This window comes from Armigeres subalbatus, chromosome 2 (assembly GCF_024139115.2).
Source record: "Armigeres subalbatus isolate Guangzhou_Male chromosome 2, GZ_Asu_2, whole genome shotgun sequence".
Classification (NCBI taxonomy): domain Eukaryota; kingdom Metazoa; phylum Arthropoda; class Insecta; order Diptera; family Culicidae; genus Armigeres; species Armigeres subalbatus.
Genome location: NC_085140.1, coordinates 440,382,190 through 440,395,004, shown reverse-complemented (window position 1 = coordinate 440,395,004; position 12,815 = coordinate 440,382,190). Strand labels below are relative to the sequence as shown.

The following is a 12,815-nucleotide window of genomic DNA, read 5'->3' as shown; positions in this document are numbered from 1 at the left end:
AGATTTTGTAAATAAAGCACGCAGCCAGTTGTGGAAGTCCACCAAACAAATCGGAGATCAATATTCGGTAAGTTTAATCGAAGTGAATATCGTGTCTTTTAGTTTAATTATCATTTCAGTAGTTATTATTAACATTTTAGTTTGATTTTAAGTGTAAATGAAGTTATAGTTTTAGCATTACGAAAGAGAATTGCTTTTAGGGAAATTGAATGAGATTTACATTAAAGTTGCCCTATCAGCAGTTAAGACACGGCAAACGCTGACGGGCACTAGTGCTGCCAGTTTATTCAGAATATACACGGTTAAAAATAACTCGCGCTTAGTTTCATAGGGGCGTAACTGTATTGATCGATTTATCTTCGTCGTTGTTTTCTTTTCAAGACAAAATTTTCAAAACGACTTATCTGCTTTGTAAACAAAGATTCAAACGACGATTTGGCGAATCTGATAGCTCTCCCACGCAAACCAACACCATCAATAGGTAGGTGAAGGATTCCGCTACCTATTGATGGTGTTGGTTTGCGTGGGAGAGCTATCAGATTCGCCAAATCGTCGATTGAATCTTTGTTTACAAAAGCATATAAGTCGTTTTGAAAATTTTGTCTTGTTTTTATTTATTTATTGTACACCGAATTGCGCTGTTTGTCGATAATTTAATGGTGTGGTGTGATAAAGGATGATTGTATTTATCTTGCACCAGAATCAATAACTACGGTTGTAGCATTTGAAACAATCGTGTTATTAACAAAATATAAATTAATATATAGTAGTAAATTATACACCAATTGGGTTGTTTAGCAGAGAAAAATATGAGAAGAATATATTTTTATTTTGCTTGTAAACCTTTTATTTACATTTTTGTACAGCAAACAATAAGCCATTTCAATCGATAGAATGACACTAACATTCATTGAATGACAGTTGGCCCATGCAGCATACCCCATAGGCGAATTCGAGAAGTATCCAGTGGTAGAGTACGCTGCGAGAGTTTGGGAGAAAAGTTGTCAGAAGCGATTATTTACATTCAAAATCAAATTTTCTCCATAAAATTTACTTCACTTTTTGGTATATTGTCACCAGAGCATTAGTGATTAATCATAGATTTAATCATGATTAATGAATAATGGACTATTTAATCATTATTCATTAATCATAATCATACAAAAAATTTGATTCAATCATTAATCACTAATCGTTAATCATAGAACTTTACATTTAATCATTAATCACTAATCATATTCATAATTGTTTTGAGTTTATTCATTAATCATCAATTTTAATCATTGCATACATCGCTTCTATTCATTAATCTTTAATCATAATCATTTAATTTTCATACCTTTCAATAACCCAATTTGGTAAAAATGTTCCTTGATAATTGGTCAATATGCAAACTTTTCAATTTGATTATTCATAATCATTAATCATACCGATCTTTAATCATTAATCATACACATATTGTGTCAGCATTTAATCACGATCGGTAATCGTTAATCATACTCCAAACGGTTTATTCATTAATCGTAATCGTTAATCATTGCCAAAAAATAATTCAATCGTTAATCATAATCGTTAATCATTGCCAAAAATGATTAAATCATTAATCATAATCTTTAATCATAGAGTTGAATTATTTAATCATAACAAATTTAATCATTCATTGGAAGCGTTATTCATTAACGCTCTGATTGTCACACGTTTTCCACTGGCAATGGCTTACATTCTTGAAGCAGCTGATGAAGATAAATCCCACCCAAATAAGCCGCGAATTAAAAATCCGCGAATTCATAACCAAGATAATGCGGTGAAGGCACTGCAAGAGATGTGCTATTTAATCGTAAAAATCATATGCAAGCACGCACCGGATGGAAGCTCATCCCAAAGAAAACAAAAATTTCTTCCAATTTTCGACTATTTCAGCTTTTATAAATGGTTGGATTAACCAAGAAAACGCGAAAATCGTACTCCCTCCGTATGCTGCCAATGCACTTTTTTGACCAACGACACTTTTTTCGTGGTTCTTGTGGCGACTACCAGATGTTAAAATGATCGATGAGCTTTTACTCAAATTCGCCTATAAAACATCTCACCGACTTTTCTCCGACTTAGTCGGGTTTCGTCGGTTGGATCGGCCGAATCGGTTGTTTGTTGCATACGTATCCGACGAATCGGTTGTTTGTTGCACAGACACTTATGGGAGCTTTACAGGGGCGTTTAGCGATTAAACAATACAGTAGACGTTCGATAACTGCAAGTCATTTAACTGCAATGCTTTTTAACTGCAATTCGATAGTTGCAACAGTTTTGCAGTTATCGGACCGCTAAACTTCAAACTGATGTCAAACTCAATAACAGCTGCATTGCGCTGCACATTTAGATGCACTTTTATTGCATCTGACGTCGATTGACAACCGTTTGCATTGCCGAATGCATTGCTGTTATCGAACGGCATTCGTTAACTGAAAAGTAAATATTTTGCAGTTATCGAACGGCTACTGTACATCAAATCGGCCAACCAAGGCTCTGTCTCATTTGGAGAATTAAACTTAAAAGTGACAGTTCGAAAATTAAAAAATCACCCCGTTATAAGAATGGCTGGTGCTACCCAGCAATTCCAATAGGACATCGATGGAAAATTATTCGATATCTGTCAAAAGTAATCTTGCTCTGCGAGCAGGGTTATTTGATAATTATTGAAATGTCACTTTTAAGTTTAATTTCAGTTTAATTATCCAATTGAGACAGACCCCAAATCAACAGATTTGAAGCTACTTAGTTGGCAGATTAATCGGCTAACGTAGTCTAGTGTAAAAAAGCAATTGAACCGACGAAGTCGACCGATGAAAACCCAAAGAATCATATTATTAATCATCTGATTCAATTGAATACTAATATATAGCTGACGAAATCGGTTGATTAATCAACTGATTTGATCAAAAAATAAAATATAGCCGACGAAATCGGCTGATAAAAGTAAAAGTAAAAAGCTCGATTAGTAATTGTATTCTAATGAATAGTAGACGATTCCCGATGAAATCGGTTGTTTTTGATCTTCTAAAATAAGTTATAAATCGGATCTTTAAATCGGAAAGCAAACATAACCCGACGTAATATGGTGATTTATTTTTATTTAATAAGTTGATTTAGTTGACAAACAAACGGGTGGTTAAGTTGTGCTGCAGAGCTTGCCTCATACCATTATTATTTATTTATTCAGACTAAGGCCGAAGAGGCCTGTGCGGTATATAAGAGTCATCTCCGTTCTTGTGCCCGTCGGATCGTTGTCGAGAACCATTTTAACCGGGTTACTGTCCGAGATTCTGGCTACGCGCTCAGCCCACCGCAGTTGTCCGAATTTTGCGGTGTGAACGATGGATAATTCTCTCAAAAAGCCTTAGGTTCCGGCGTTGATGTGTTGATAGGTGCGACATGCAAGGACCAGGCTGAAAGTCGTCTTCCTGGTGTCGACAGTTGTCACTCGTTGGGATTAACCGGCAGAAAATGAACGCAAATAATAAAACCCAGATTAATTCACCTAGCAGTGATGATGCTTTTCCCGTGCATTATAAAATATATTGAAAAAATCACATTAGAAAGGTCAAAAAAGCTCTTTAGGAGAATAAATCACATTTTTTCGATCATTTTGCATGTTTTTGCATTAGTTAAAATGCATTGGCACCACTTCAGGAAAAAAAAAAATTTTCGGTTTTGAATTTTTTTTTCCATGGGAGGGCCCTTTGGAAAAAACAATAATTTTTCAATAATTCCGAAATGCAATGTCCGATCGAGCCAATTTTCAATAGCAAACAATAGGACCGCATTCCCCATCGAATGTAACTTGTTGCTAATAAATCGGATAATGCTAAGTTCCAAAAAGTGTGTCTACAAAATTTGTACACATACACACATACACATACATACATACACACATACAGACATCACCTCAGTTCGTCGAGCTGAGTTGATCGGTATAAACACTATGGGTTTCCGGGCCTTCTATCAAAAGTTCTTTTTTGAAGCAATCATATAACCTTTCGGTACAACTTTTTTGTACGAGAAAGGCAAAAATGTGATTTAACAATTGTTCAAACACAAATACGCATGAAATTTCAATATTTTTGTAGGAAAAAATTGAACCTAAACTAAACAGAAAGTAGATAGAAAACTGGGCATTATCAGTCAATTCTTAACTGATAGATTCCTGGCTGACAATCGGATGCCTTTGAAAACTGTTTGATTTAGCCTCCATAATCTGGCAGAAACTTAGCTTTAGATTCAGTCTGATCCGGCAAATTTACCATAGGAAACAATGGAATAGGAATCCTCGTCGAATGCAACTTGCTGCGAGCAAATGTTGAAGGTAAAAGAGTATAGTGTACCAAAAATGGACTTTTTTACGTGTTATTGTATAGAAAGTTGTAGTCAAGAATTGGTTCATCATGCTAAATTTTACACTGATTTATATAATAAAAAATATAAAAGAATGTATTTTGGCCATAACATATGAGCCCATAGTTCCGGCTAATTATTAATAAGAAAAAGAATTTCTCGCCTGAAAATTGTTGTGAGATAAGGATCCATACATGTACAGTAGCCGTTCGATAACTGCAAAATGTTTACTTTGCAGTTAACGAATGCCGTTCGATAACTGCAACGCATTCTAGACGTCAAACGGTTGTCAATCGACGTCAGATGCAATAAAAGTGCATCTAAATGTGCATCCCAATGCAGCTGTCATCAAGTCTGACATCAGTTTGAAGTTTAGCGGTCCGATAACTGCAAAACTGTTGCAACTATCGAATTGCAGTTAAAAAACATTGCAGTTAAATGACTTGCAGTTATCGAACGTCTACTGTATATCTGTGCACATACAGATCGTTTTCATGGAGATGGTCATATCTCTGCGTATATCTGACGGGTTTTCAATCTTCAACCAGCATTGGTCGTCAAGATTAGTTTTGAAGGAAGCAGAAAACACAATGATACTAAACGTAACATAAAATGATAGCCGGAATAATAGAGCCTTTTTAGCATGCCTTCGGAAAACCCATGGTGCTAGAAGAGTTTCCGGTTTTATCAAAATCAATTTATTCTAAGCAAAGTTATTTGCTGATTTGAATTTCGACAAAACTTCCCCTATCTCAACCTTTTTGTCTATCCCTGTACTTGCCATTGAACTGCACCATATTTGTCAACTTACATAATATAGATATTCACACTTAAATTAATTTTAATATACATTTTTCGCTCAATAAACACAACAGCTGCATAAGTAAACAATTGAATGTAATCTATCATCCATTATCCCGCTTTAATCAGGCGTATAAACGCTACTTAATCTGTCGATTGATATGTCGATCTAGATAATATCTATGAGCCACCCGACTAAAAAGGTTGTCAATACAAATGATTTGGTCGGTACCAGATTTAGTTGGTATTCATGAAGGTTGATTTTTACGACACCCGATTTCGTCGGTGATAAAAACAGTTTGTTTCGTCGACACCAAAGTCAACACCCGATTTCGTCGGCGATAAAAACAGTTGGTTTCGTCGGTGTACCTGCAAATTTCCCATCTGTCAAATGTTTTATGGGGTAAGAACAAATTTTTAGTCCCATACAAATTTAAAATGCAAATTAAAAATAGTTCCAGGGCTCGAAACATTCTGAAAAATTGGAGTTCGGCTCAACCTAATTGTACCATGAATAATTTTGACGACAGCCTCTATAATTTTTGGAATTTGGATGAGACACTGAACGGCTCGTTAAGTATCGTTACCATTCAAAAATGACCTTTTTTGCAAACAAAAAAAAATGCTGTATCATTGAAGCACAGAGAACAGACGTTGAAGCTGCACTCGCTATGTTGTGATAACTTTTTACTGTTCATTTTGAAATAACTTTGGAATATCGACGTTATCCCGTGCATAATCAGCGCTAGCGTCATAAAAAAAAATGCCACTGTGCGCTAGTGTCGTTATGCATGCAAGAGTATAGCAGCGCCATCCCGTTGTCAAAATGAGATTGTGAGTTGCAATGTCGACGTCGTTGGCGTTGCGGTTCGGTGCGTTTGTTTACACATGTTTTGCAAGAAATTTTGTTCGAGCCTCCAAGTCTGTTCTCTGTGATTGAAGTTACAATCATTTTATAATGCATTTAATGATTCTCCAAACGATTATTTTTGGTGTGTGATCGAAATTTAATTAAGAATAGTTTGACATTTTTCATCTGCATCATTAAATCATAAACCACTATTACGTGAAGAATCATCATTCCATGAATAGAAACTGAATAATATTACCGATTCGATGAATGGTTCATTTCTATTTGGGCTAGCCGTTGGCTAGCCGAATTAAATCTTTCACATTGTAATTGTAATTCTTGTTTTTTTATCGGTTGATTGATACCCGCAGAATATCCAGTTTTCCGCGAGCGATAATGGCCGCCAGCTTGCCTGCGGGTTTGTCTCTGATTTGACATTTCTGGAGGTCAACTGCACCCACCGTTCGAGCATATTGATCAATGTGGTATATAAGAAGGCTCGAATTCACTTAATCAGCACCTTCTTATATGCTACATTGGTCAGAATGCTCGGAGCGGTGGGTGCAGTTGGCCTCCAGAAACGTCAAATCAGAGACTGACCCGCAGGCAAAGCTGGCGGCCATTACCGCTCGCAAAAAACTGGATACAATTAACTTTGATTATTTATCTGATGTGAATTTTATTCTATTTGATAGTGAAGTTTGATCAAAACAAAAACGAATGTCCATTCCAACCTAAAATCAAGATTAATTTGGCTTAATTCTGTTTTTTTGACAGCAAGCCCCACTACTGGTTTCCGCCCTGATAAACTATACATCTGCAAGGAACACGCGGCTCACAAATGATGGAGAAGGAGAACAAATCCACCAACGACAACGGGCGAAAACCTTCTGGACGGGATCTGCAATCTCTTCCGACGCGGCAATACTTGGACCAGACCGTAAATCCCATTCTGCTTCAGGGGCTGAAGGCGCTGGCCAAGGAACGGCCTCAGGATCCGGTGCAGTATTTGGCCAATTTTCTGCTGAAGAACAAAAGCCGTGTCGACGAGAGCAACGGTGGCACGGAGGAGGGATAGTTTGGTGGGGAGCTTATAACATAATCATGAGGTGTGATATTGTATAAATTGAGCAATTGTGTGTTAAAATATTCTCGTGAATTTACCAGACAAAAAAAAACTATCCAAATATCAAATGATTTTTAAAATATGGAACATAAATATCCGAACTTCCATATTTAAATTTCTGTGTTTAAATTATTATATTTAATCTCTATCCTATTTTTCAGATTACGCCATTTATTATATTCTTTAACGTGTAGAAAATGAGAAATGGATGGAAATTAGGTTGTTTAGCGAACAAAAATATGAGGTTTTTATTTAACATAAAAAAGCATGCATTTTTTATCTCCAACATACAGTATACCCCCACTGACCCGACAAATCTATGGCCGGACTATCGATGTTGCTCTCGTTGAACCGACTGTCAAATCCATACAAATGGATCAAAACAAAATCACAGCATAAATTTGAAAACTGACAGCATAATGTGTTAAAATGGGTGTTTATAATTTTTAATCCGGAAAATTCCGAGTTAGCGAGATCCGGACTAACGAGTCGTCGTTAGGTCCGGATAAGCGGGGGGATACTGTATTTTTAGTTTGTTTGTAAACCTTTTATTTACATTTTTGTACAGCAAACAATATGCCATTTCAATCGATAGAATGGATAGAATGACACTAGTGCTGTCCAATGAGCAACTCGAAGTTGTTCTCGTCCTGCTCGTTCTTTTTTGTCAACAAATGGGCATGAACGGCAACGGAAATGGCAAATTTGACAGTTAGCCCATACATTTTCTGTCAAATTAGCCGTTTCCGTTGCCGCTCCGCTGACATTGTGTTTGCGGCTTTAATTTGAATAGGCTATAAATTTTTTTTTTAATCAAATTACTACACGGAGAAAAATATATGGTAGACAGAACTAACTTCAACGAAGAAATTAGGTTGATTTTGTTCCAAGCAAAATCTTAGTTTGATTTAATCTGAATGGGCTATGAGTTTTCTTCAAATTATTTTACTATAAGGCAATCCATAAGACAGTTGCGAACAGCTGACGATTTTTGTTTACCTTGATTATTTGACAGATTCTGACCGGACTGACAGAACAATTCAAAGGAAATTGTTAAGCGCGGTTTACACCAGAAGTGAGTTCCGTTCAACTGCATACACACTTTGTTTTGATTTCGATTGTCAGTCCCATCGCTGAATGTCCTCATGGATAGCCTAATAGTCATAGTTTACAAATCCAAAAACGTCTATTTGAAAATCTAAGCTTGAAATGCTAAAATTTGAGCAGAAAAATATCGGCAGCACTGCCTTCTGCTCTAGACGAACGCAGCCAAAAAACTTCAATTTTTGATAGCAGTAAATAAAAATCACAAAAATTTTCCATAAAAATGATGAAATTTAAGTTAAAAGTCTTATTAGAATAGTGAAATTAGTGCAAAATGATGTCCTCTCACGATGCATCGAATGTAGAAGAAAGTACCGAGTGTCCTGCAGTGGAAGGAGCATCAAACAGTATTAACCACAGCGAAGAAAATGTTCAGCCTCAGGAAGACCAAATCCACGAAGGCAAAAGACGAGGACGACCTCGAAAACAGCGTCCGGCAGTTTTGTCGCTAGAAGACTGTGATTTGGATCCGGTCGAAACGTTTGATAACTCTGATGACGATAAAGAATACGTTCCGGCCAAGGACAGTGATGACGAAGGGGATGAAAAGCAGAAAGCTCCGAGCGTCCGAAAAAGAGGTCGCCCCCGAACAAGACCGGAAAAAACGCCTCCACAGGAAAAGAAGGTTAGTATAGTTTGGATCAGTACCGACTTGACTTATTAAATGTTACCGCCGAAATTCTGGCTTTCAGAAAAGGGGTAGACCCAAGGATGAATCTAAAACCAATGTTGCCTGCCAGGTTTGTGGGAAGATTTTCAAGTTTCGTCATCAGTTGGAACCGCACGAGAAAATGCACTTTGGAATTAAGGAGTTTGAGTGCGAGTTCTGTCAAATGCGATTTGTCCAGAAGGGAGCCCTTATGGTGCACCGAAGAAAGCACACTGGAGAACGCCCCTTCAAGTGTCCCTATTGTCCGGAAGCCTTCGCGATAAAGTTATCGTTGATTAATCATACGTTCAAGCATACGCAGCAGGGAAGCGACTGTCCCGAGTGCCCTGCAAAGTTTCCTACGGTATACGCCATGAAGCAGCACTTGGAACAGGTGCACACGGGGATGAGACCACACGTTTGTCAGTATTGCGGAAAGAGCTACAAGAATCGAAGGGAATTGAATCGCCACATCGACGGTCACGATAGGCGAATTTGCACGATTTGCGGTAAGGTGTTCGATACGATGTACGCATTGAAGACTCACATGCACGTGCATGACGACGGTCCGAGGTGTTCCTTGTGTAATCGGCTGTTCAAGACTGAAGAAGAATTGCAAGCCCACGGTAAATTACGAGGAAGGGCTTATCAGTGTGAGCTATGCTGTTACAGCTTCAACAAGGCGGAATTTCTTAGCAATCATCACCGGAGAAATCACTGGAAAGTGTTGGGATTGGAACAACTGGTGTGGAACTTTCCACCGCGAGCTAAGAAACCGAAACCACCGAAGAAAGTTAAAGTTCCGCTACCCATTGTTCAGATTGTAACTGCGGTGCAGCCATTACCCCCCAAAGTGAAAGAGAATCTCCAATTAGTTGAGCTGGACCAGACAAATGCAATAAAGCCGGCAGAAAACAATGCAATAAAACCGACAGAAATGGTTTCACTGACTACCAACACGATTGTGGAATCTTCATCAGTTGGAGTAGAATCTAAGGCTTCTGAAATCAACGAACCCAAGGAGGAAACTACAGAAACTCAAGACCAATCAGATTGCGATTTTACCTACGCAGAGGACGACGTTCCGCACAACGATGATTCAAATTCCGACCAAGGTGATGCTCCGGAAACGAAGAAATCCATTGAGGAAAAGCCCACCGGTGAAGTGGTGGAAATCAAAGTTGATGTAGACGTAGATATGGAAGCCTTTGCTTTACCGGAAGAAATCTTTGTAAAAGAAGAGGAAGCAGATGACGAGGAAACTCATCAAAATAATCTCGAAGAAAGCGAATTCAATGTGTTGGATGTCAAAAAGGAAGAAGAATCGTCTGACAGCGATGAAGACGATATCCCGCTGGCGGTGAGGACTTTGTTGATTTATTCAATGGAAATATTTCGATAAATGAATGTCATTTCAGTTACTACGTTCTAAGCGCAAGAAAAAACTACTCTCAGATGGCGAAGATGAAGCATTCAAATCAGATGAGGAAAGTAACGACAAAGATAGTAGGGGACGAAAAGCAGCGATTCGTAAAAAGAAACGAACACGCCTGAAGCCGGAAATAGTTATCCAAAACATTAAAAGAGTTAGTAATGCAATCGATCTCATTATCTAGACATACAAATGAGATTATGAATTGAATGCTGATTAAATTTTCATCTTATTTCTTTATATTGTAGAAAGTTGGACGGCCCAGAACATCAACTGGCACAAATTTGGCATGCACTACCTGTGGAAGAGTTTTCAAAAGTGAAAATATTTTAAAACGTCACGAAAGAATTCACCTCGGAATTAAAGAATTTGAGTGCAAGTATTGTCAAAGGCGTTTCTTGGAAAAGGGAGCGCTTGCCATTCACATTCGATTGCACACCGGAGAAACGCCGTACCAATGCACACACTGCCCGGCCAGTTTTCGAACTCGTTACATCCTCGAGTACCACATGTTCAAACATACGAAGCAGGGCACCAGATGTGAGTTGTGTTCCAAGATGTTCCCGACGGCATCGATCGTCAAGCAGCACATTAAGAATGTCCACATCAGAAAGAAAATCTACGGCTGTCAGCTTTGCGATAAGAGCTACAAGTACGAGAAAAGTTTGAAGAAACACATGTCGAGGCACGAGGATCAAGAGTGCAAGGTTTGCGGAGAGGTCTGCAATGGACGAACTGCACTAAGGGAGCACAGAAAAACAGCTCATCCAAAGCCGGTAGCCAAACCTGCGGTAAGTGTTTAGGTAGTTTGGCGTCTATTAATCTTTAAATCATTTCAAATTTCTTCCAGCCAATAATGTGCGAACTATGTGGCAAATCCTATGCGAATTTCTCGGCCCTGGCTGCTCACCGCGGCCAGCACGTAGAATATCATCGATTCAAGTGTGACGAATGTCCGAAAGCGTTTTTCTTCAAGGGACTCCTCGAGACTCACAAGCGAATACAGCACCGAGGGGAGCGATTCATTTGTTCCTTGTGCGGTAGGCAATTCAAATATTCCGCAGATCTCAAACGTCACAGTCAACAGCACGTCGAAGACAAACCCTTCAAGTGTGACGTATGTCCGGCAGCCTACCGGCATCCCAGTACTCTACGCAGTCACAAAGCGATGCATAACAATACGATTTATTCGTGCGTGCTCTGCCCCAAACAGTTCCGTACTAAGGATGGATTACGTATCCACAAACGCCTGCACACCGGCGAAAGGCGCTACCGTTGTGAAGTTTGCAATCGGACGTTCAACCAGAAGGCCCCGCTGATGAAGCACATGTCGATCCATTCGGTGGACCGGCAGCTCAAGTGTATTGTTTGTGACCAGATCTACTACAAAAAGGTCGAGCTGACCATACACCACGCTAAGGAACACCCCAACCATCCTTTGATCGGGAAAACTGTTACGGTTCACACTTGCAACATTTGTGGGATGGAGTTCACCAAGAAGAATCTTCTGGCGCAGCATGCCGATATCCACGGGGACGAGTGCAAGTTCAAATGTGATATGTGTGAGGATCAGAAGTTTAAGCAGATGGCCGGTCTGAAACATCATTGGAAAAAATTTCACGGCATGGATCCTCCTAAAAGGGAGCAGAATAAGAAGTCGGACAAAAATCCTAAGAAAGCAGAAGGTAGCGAATTTAAACCTCCCTCACCACTGGGAGTTGACAATGTTTTCCCATTTATGATGCAACCGATAGAGTGTGAATCGACAGTTTCTAATTGAAATCTATTCTATATGGACTAATCTCTGAAATGTAGTATCCCAAGAAGAATCACATCAATTATGTGGAAAATACGTTTCAAACACTTGTTGATGACAATCCTTTAGAAGACACCATATGTTATCTAAAAAAATGGATCGTAGTTTCAAAATGGTCCCAATCCCTGATGACAGCCAAAGCAATGAGAATAGATTTTCTAGAATCCACACCGAAATTACCGTTGCTGCAGACAAGACAAGAGCTGACTCCCTGATTGACGAATTTTCAGTTCGAGTACTTCTCCCAATTTCGACGCACGATCAACCTTCTCGACATGATGCGCTTAGATATCGGCGATGTCGGCATGATCCGCGCTATCACTGCTGGAAACGTCCATCTGAAGGGTGATCTCCAACAAGATCTCATATCAGCAAAGGTGCTCAAAGCTGCCTAAATGCATCTCGTCTAGATTCAGTGGACAGTGTCATGATCCAGCACCAACCCGGCGAAGTGGAAAGCCGGTTGGAGTCGGTACAATCGAGAAATGGATTTACAGTAAACAAATTTCAAGCGAATCTGGACATTAAGTTGTATGACCCGCAATGCTGCTCAGAAAGGAAGTAAGTTAGTGGTAAACAAGCTCAGTCAGCGTATTTTATAAATCATGTAACATTAACACCAAGACCCGCTTGATCCAAACTGTTATT

At 38.9% G+C, this 12,815-nt stretch overlaps 1 protein-coding gene and 1 long non-coding RNA gene across 2 annotated transcripts in view; both read left to right on the top strand.

Moving 5' to 3' along the window:
* The first annotated feature begins 11 nt into the window (after positions 1–11).
* LOC134218098 (uncharacterized) lies at positions 12–7,234 on the top strand. The gene is made up of 2 exons (XR_009981251.1): positions 12–67; positions 6,818–7,234. It is a non-coding gene; the product is annotated as an uncharacterized LOC134218098 (long non-coding RNA).
* Positions 7,235–8,406: 1,172 nt separating this feature from the next.
* The window catches only part of LOC134210394 (uncharacterized), a 62,913-nt gene continuing 58,504 nt past the window's right edge, over positions 8,407–12,815 (top strand). The window contains exons 1-6 of the mRNA XM_062686444.1: positions 8,407–8,895; positions 8,963–10,279; positions 10,338–10,505; positions 10,600–11,142; positions 11,202–12,119; positions 12,398–12,544. Coding sequence (XP_062542428.1) covers positions 8,545–8,895; positions 8,963–10,279; positions 10,338–10,505; positions 10,600–11,142; positions 11,202–12,119; positions 12,398–12,544 — 3,444 coding nt within the window. The 5' untranslated portion in view covers positions 8,407–8,544. The remainder of the gene's footprint in view (positions 8,896–8,962; positions 10,280–10,337; positions 10,506–10,599; positions 11,143–11,201; positions 12,120–12,397; positions 12,545–12,815) is intronic.